General features: G+C 36.5%; 1 protein-coding gene across 1 annotated transcript in view; it reads left to right on the forward strand.

Annotated features, from left to right (window-relative positions):
- Positions 1 to 7,369, forward strand: part of DCDC5 (doublecortin domain containing 5) — a 157,259-nt gene that overhangs the window by 126,072 nt on the left and 23,818 nt on the right. The window contains exons 10-13 of the mRNA XM_012649549.1: positions 387 to 557; positions 2,760 to 2,945; positions 4,342 to 4,545; positions 5,829 to 6,021. Of these exons, the coding sequence (XP_012505003.1) occupies positions 387 to 557; positions 2,760 to 2,945; positions 4,342 to 4,545; positions 5,829 to 6,021 (754 nt within the window). The remainder of the gene's footprint in view (positions 1 to 386; positions 558 to 2,759; positions 2,946 to 4,341; positions 4,546 to 5,828; positions 6,022 to 7,369) is intronic.

Genomic DNA, 7,369 nt, shown 5'->3' on the forward strand with positions numbered 1-7,369 from the left:
GCTGTTTTGTTTATTATGGGGAAATTTTGAGAAACAACCTACATATTTAACCATTGGAGATTAGCAAAATAAAATACTCCTAAAATGAAATGATATATATGTGTTTAAAAGATGTTAGGAAAAGGTTCATGGAATGTTGTTTTTAAAAATACAATACGAAATTGTGTATATTGTGTGATTCCATTTTTGCAAATCAATGAATGTGTATTTATAAATATAAAAGTATTATGTATATAATCACCAAAATACCAAACAGTAGTTATCACTACATAATGACATTATGAGTAATTATCTGCACTTTCTAGATTTATGCAATGAAAAATATGACTACCATAATCATTTCATGAACTTATCTATTTGACTTCATATTTTGTTGCTTTTTACAGAAATATAACCCATGCAACAATGGGACTGCCAATCAAAAGTGGAATTATTTGGAAAATATGAAAGCATTTATGGCCTTTCATAGCACTGCCCTGAATAAGGAAATTACGTCAGCAAATTATGCTGGTGTTTGTACATCATCTGTGATTAAAGAAGAAAACATTGACCAACCAGTAAGTGATTCCTTCCTCTTGAAGATAAAAGAAAAACAGGCTAAAATAGGGTCACCTAATAAAGCAAGAAACTTTTTTTCCCTAGAAAACCTTATGTTTGTATAAGTTGAATGCTGATATTTGAATGACATCACTTAGCCTCTGTGATTCTGGTTAGGAATGAATGAAGAAAAATTATGAGGAAAAAACAAATTAGACAGTCTATATAAAAGTTCTTTAAATTTTTATTGTGGAAATTTTCATACATATTTCAAAGTAGAGAGACTAGTACAATAAGTCTTCCTTTACTCATCATCCAAATTGAACTATTATCAAGGTTTTGCCACATATGCCAACCCTTGATGTGCTATAATTGCATCTCTACATTAAGTACATACTTCTAAAAATTTCGTACATTTTTTGACATAATTATCATGCCACTCTCACAACTAACAAAATTAACAATTATTCTTCGGCCATCTGATACTCTGTCCTTAATCAAATTTCCCAGGTTGTCTTAAAAATTCTTGTTATGGTTTGTTGGTTTGAGTCAAGATTCAAATAAGGTCCCCAAGTGACATTGGGTTACATAATCTCAGTCCATCGTGATATAGAACGTCCCTTATTTGCATTTGTTTGTTTCCTTGTGGCATCTTTTGACTTGTTTCTTCATCTCCCATAATTCCTGTAAATGAAATTGAGCATTAGAGTTGCAATTAGATTTATGTTTAAAATTTTTTGGCCAGAATCTTCATAGGTTTTCCTGCATGTTTCCTACTTATCACTTATGCAGGCTATGTTTAGGTTTTCCATTTTTAGTAATAATAGTTATCAGTGGGTTTAGGTGATTATAACCTGATCCTATATTAAAAATTCCCAATGACTTTTCATCTAATGTCACCCTTTTATTTTAGAAGGGTCAATTTTGTATAATTCTTTTTCCCTGCATTTATTAGCTAAACTTTGAATATAAGGAAGAACTTTACCTCATCAACTAGATACTTGACTACCCAAAAATATGGTTTGTAAGTGAAGGTAGGATAAATGCTTAATTCTTTCTAATATCTTTCTAGTGTAACAAACCACCTGAAAATGTAATAGCTTAAACTAACAACACTTTTTTGTTTTGTGGACCAGCAATTTGGGCTGGGCTCAGCTGGGCAGTTCTGCTGGTCTTGCTGCAGTTTACTAATGTGGCTATAGTCATCTGGTGGTTCTTCAGTGGTTTTGGTGGTTCTCTGGGGACCAGATGGTCAAAGATGGTCTCCCTCATGTGTCCAGTGGTTGGCAGGCTGTTCACTGGGGGCACTGGTTGTTCAACCACATGGCTTCTCCAGCAGGCTAGCTCAAGTTTGTTCACATTGTAGTCTCAAGGTTCTAATTTTAAAAAGCCAAAAGCAAACAAGCTCCATTGTGCAAGCACTTGTTATGCATCTGCTAATGTTATGTTGGCCAAAGCAATTCACATGTCCTTGCCCAGATTCAAGGAAAGAAGAAAAATGAGAAAGAAACTGCTTCTCGATTGGAGGAGTATCAAAGCCACACTCCAAAGGGCGTGCAAACAAGGATGGGACAGTTTTATTGTGGTCACTTTTACAAATAATCTGCCACACTTTCTAATGTGCAGTTTTGGAAGTTATAGCTGGTTCCAGTTTACTTCCAGTGGTCTTCAATGAGTTGTAGTTTTGTTTTTATTTGTTTGGGTTATGTTTGCTTTTACTTATATTGTTAGCATCATTATAAACTCATTGGATTTTTTATATTTATTCATATTCAAAGTGTTTTAATTATTCTTTTTGGTGCTCCCAAATTGTCCCACTTTAGGCCAGTGGGGGCTCCTTCATGTTGGCTCCTGTGTCTTTTTCAACATGATTCCTTTACTCTTGGATGGCTTCTTTTCTTTTCTGGGCACAAAAAAATGTTCTTTTCTTACCCTATATTAATATATTTCTTGCTTCAAATCTGGAACTGGCTATTTCTCCAAGAAACCCTGATTTTGGACATAAATTATGATCATGGGTGTTGAATTGTCATTATCAAGTTTGGAAATACTTTAAAATATAAATAATAGGGAGCAGAATAATGCCTTTATGTTGAAATTTCAAATTTAGCATTTGGGGATGGTAAAAGTAGTTTATTTATATTATATTATAAAGTGTTTTATAGGAATGCTATCATAATATGGATACACCTGTATAAAACCATGTTTGTCTCCCATTTCAGGGATACTATTATTTCTCACCTGGTGGAAGGAGAAAAAAGATGCTCTGCTTAGCTTGTGGACGATCCATGCGAGCAGAGAAGGGACTGAAAGAGTTGCTTCCAGGGGTTCCATTCTTTTGTGTTTCAGGCTCCAAGACTCAGAAGCCCTTCTCACGAGGGCCGTTCAAGGTCATTAATGTGACTGAGGTGTGTAATGATCTGAGGTCTGCTAATGCACGTGTGGCAACAATTTGGAAACTTTGATGCATTCATTATCTGCCTTGTACTCAAGTTCATCCAATTCATCTTCCTCAGATGCACCTTTACCATTCTACCTGCATTGATTTCCTTTTCTCCATTGTAATTTAAAATACATTGTCTATTAATAGTTCGATATACCCTTTGAAGTTAATTGGGCACTTCTGCACCTTTAATCATCTACTGACACTTTTCACTGTTATCAGTGTTGCTTTTAGGTGAATCTTTACTTAGCAAATCTTTACTTAGTGTAGCAGCTTTTTTGCCTATATCCACAGGATAAACTCCTTTTTACTAGTATGGAACATTTCAGGGGGAATTTGACATGTCATTGTTAATGATTGTTCAGGTTGAGTGCCTGAATTTGCACATCCATGTCTAATATTATTTAGAGTTCAAGGAGGAAAAGAAACCTCTGTCACTTTCCTGTGACCCTAATTTAAAACGGCACCATTTAAAAAATCCTTCCCTTCAAGTTTAGAAGTGAAAAGAGCTAAGCGAACTTACATACTTGAATTTAAAAAAGGAGCAGTTCCTAACAGGTGAGGAACCTTCCAGCCTTGGTGTGCTCTTCAGAGCTCTCTCACCTCTAATCCTGATACACTTGAGTGAGGTGGGCAGTAACAGGTTACAATAAACATCAACCAAAACAATGACTCCGAAGGAGAAAGGAGGTCAGTCCTCCAGGAAACCCGGAGGCATTTTGCTTTGTTTTAGAGATAGTGAGATAGTGTTAGAGAGGTGGAGGGGAGCTAATTGGAAAGAATTCCCAATGTTATAGCTTCTCAGACAGAGCTCTGCTCTTGGGGCAGCATCCTAGGTAGGGATGCAAAGGGAAAGCCGAAGAGTGGTGTTCACCACCCTCATTACCATGTGGTTAAGGCTATACTCATTCCCTTCCTCTTCCATCTTCACCATGGGATGGCATCATCCTAAAGTTAAAAATTCAGAGACTATCTGTAATGTTAGTAGCTCTGGCATCCTTCTTCCCCTTTTCCTGTAGCAGAGGAAAGCAAAGCAAAAAACATCAAAACAACACCACCACCACAAAACAAACAAACAAACAAAAACAACCAAGAAGATGCTAGATACATATGCCAGATGCCCAAAGTCACCTAGTGACTCAGTGACAGGTCTGGAAAGAGAACTCAGGAATTCTGATCCAATGTCCTTCCCACTTTAGCATCAACTATCTATAGCATAAGAAGTAAGTATTGCAAAATTTAGACACCACACACACACATACACACACACTTGTTAAATGAAGGGACTGAAGTATACCAAAAGAACAAAACTAAAAGAAAAAAGTTTGAGTAAATGTACATTTTTTTTTTCAATAAATTAGGCTGATTTATCATCTTTTGAGGCTGAAAAAACTCTAAGTTATTATGAAGAACGTCTATTATCTTTACGGATGGAGACCTGCACGCAAGCTGTATCTCACAGTGGTATGGCAGCTACACACCAGAAAGCAGTGAAAATAATTGCATACAAAAATGGGGATGGATATCGTAATGGGAAGTTAATTGTGGCTGGAACATTCCCCGTGGTAAGTGGCTATCACTTAAATGCTGCTTGCATCCTCAGAGGTAATGATAATGGCAGTTCTTCTGACAAGAAAAAGCAGTGGGATTGAGTGATAAATGTCCCTGACCAGACTCACCAATTTAAGCTGATGAGATCAAGATCTCTGTTTACTTAAAGACACTCTTTTTTATTGTATTTTTGTGGCTACGGACTTAGAAAAATGAGAAACCAGAATATGGTTTTTAGATTGGGTCCAGAGTCCAGATATGCAAGGTGGGGGGCGGGGCAAGGGGGAACAAAGCTCCCAGATTTTCTTTATTCTCGCAACAGAATGTTTTTTTCTGCCTTGCTTCTCATGGCAGCTTCAAACTGTATGTCATCTGAGTAGTCTAAGAGATGCCACCTCATTTATCTTCTGGAGCATCTGAGCACTTACTTGTTGATAGGGTGTTTCATTTCATTTCTGAGTTGGAGAAACGGGGTTGTGTTAGGAGGAACTATGTGGTCTCTCTTGGCGGCTACTCCCCACCATTGTAAGAAGAAAGGAGAGCCCAGAAAGCCCAGACCGAGCTTTGTCCTTCCATTGCTTGTGATTATCGTGTCTTTACATTCTGGCCAATACCTTTAACAATGAATTTTTACAAGTGATGTTAAATATAATATGGAGTTACCCTGCACACTTCCTCGCAAACACACACATCTGTTCATTCACCTCTTTGGTTGAAAACAAATGGATTTTTTATTAAGATATTATTGTTCAATGGACTAAGCAAAGTACAGAAGTTAGTGACTTCAAGATTTGCCCAGGGGTCCACAGCTGGCTTTTATGGTCTTCGGCAAAAGTATTAAACTTTCAGCCTGTTTTCCCATCTGCATAATGGAGGTAATAATACACATCAGTTCTTGCTTTGAAAGTTAACTGTTCGTTTATTTTAAAGCAGTTCATCAATATGAAGTATTATAACAATTTTATACCTTATAAAGCAACAAAACTGAAAGTGGATTTCTAGTTTGAACATTTCTTAGAAAATACTCCGTTGATAAATTGTATTGAGATACATTAACTGCTGTGTTAAGTTTTTAGAGCTAGGAATTTTTACTGCTGGATTGGACTAATGTTGCGAGATTAGGTAGGACAATCTATAATAATATCAGAAATCTTTTCGCCAAAGATCAGTAGTTATTCAGCTTTCTATTTTCTCAAACTAAAGGATTTTCTTAGATTTCTAAAATGACAAGCACTTCATGACTATTTTCAATTCTGTCAGTATTTCCTGTCAGTTCCTTACAGCCTGTGTTATCTAGCTTCTTACAGAATGCACAGAACAACTTGGGCTTGCCCAAGCAGCCTCAAAAGTGTATACCAAAGATGGAACTACAGTCTTTACCTTGCGTGATTTGGTTTTATGGGCTCTAGATGAATCCTTTATCCAGAGGGACTCTGAGGAACAAAAGAAAGACTCCGCTCCTGTTGGAACAGAAGAGTTAACTATGAAAAGTATGGAAAGTTGGCTACATTCTACTGGATTTAGCTGGTTCTATTTGTTTGATCATAAAAAAGTAAAATGTGATTCTTTCATTTAGACACTTCTTCTAGAATTTCAAAATCATAAGAAGCTACTTTTGTAAGTGATTCCAAGAGTTTCAATGAGATTCTCATGTTGTTTTTACCTTATAGAATAATAAGAAAAATTTCAAAAATTAATGTAAATTTTGATTTCAGCACTAAAACATAAATAAGTTGCACAGAATTAACAAAATATGTTTGACAGTTCAGTTACTTAATAGAGCATGAGCATCTTTTGTCCTTAAACTCAGAACCCAAACCAACTGGAGACCACTTAAGAAACTGATCAATGCAAGTCTCTTCCAATCTCTTCCAATTGTTAGCAGAGGTGTCCTCTCTATACCTCTCCTCTTCTCCAACTCCCCATCTCTGCCCTGCTCATCTCCACTCCTATAAAATCCCAGAAGCACCAGGCAATGGCCCTCTATTGCAGCTTTTAGCACATTGCATTGTAATTATCTGTTTACATCTTTGTGTATCTCATTAGACTATAGCTTGAGGGCAGGGACTGTGTCCCAAATAATTTGCTAAATAAAAGCAAGTCATGCTAGTAGTGATTCAGTAGAATTTTGTCAGTGTGAGATTTTCCCCTATTGTTGTATTGAGAGACATAGTTCAGAGGTTAAGAATGTGGGTTTTGGAACCAAAATACCAGGGTTCAAATCCCAGCTTTGTCACTTGCTAGCTGAATGACTTTGGGCAAGTTGTTTAACCACTATGTACTTCAACTTTCTCATTTGTAAAATGAAGATACTAATAGTCACTTACTTCATGGAGTTTTTATGAGGACCAAATGAATATACACGTACACACACACATTCATAGTGAATATTGTCTTAGTCCATTTTGTGCCACTATGACAGAATACAACAGACTGGGTAATTTTTAAAGAAGAGAAATTTACTTCTTACAGTTCTGGAGGCTAGGAAATCCAAGATTATGATGCTGGTAGGTTTGGTTGTCCGGTGCAGGCTACATACTCCAGAGGGAAGGAATCCTGTGTCCTCACATAGTGGAAGGCAGAAGGGCAAGAGAGCCCAACACTCTATGAAGCCTCTTTTATAAGGGTTTTGATCCCATTCACAAGGAGAGAAGCCCCCATGACCTAATCACATCTTAAAGACCCTATCTCTCTTAATATCATCATGTTGGGCATTAAGTTTTAACACTTGAATTTTGGAGGGGACACATTCAAACCATATCAAATGTATCTATATATCTATACCTATATAGATATATTCACTTGAATATATATATTCAATATCTGTATTCATTTGGT

Source organism: Propithecus coquereli, unplaced genomic scaffold (assembly GCF_000956105.1).
Source record: "Propithecus coquereli isolate 6110/MARCELLA unplaced genomic scaffold, Pcoq_1.0 Scaffold30, whole genome shotgun sequence".
Taxonomy (NCBI): Eukaryota; Metazoa; Chordata; class Mammalia; order Primates; family Indriidae; genus Propithecus; species Propithecus coquereli.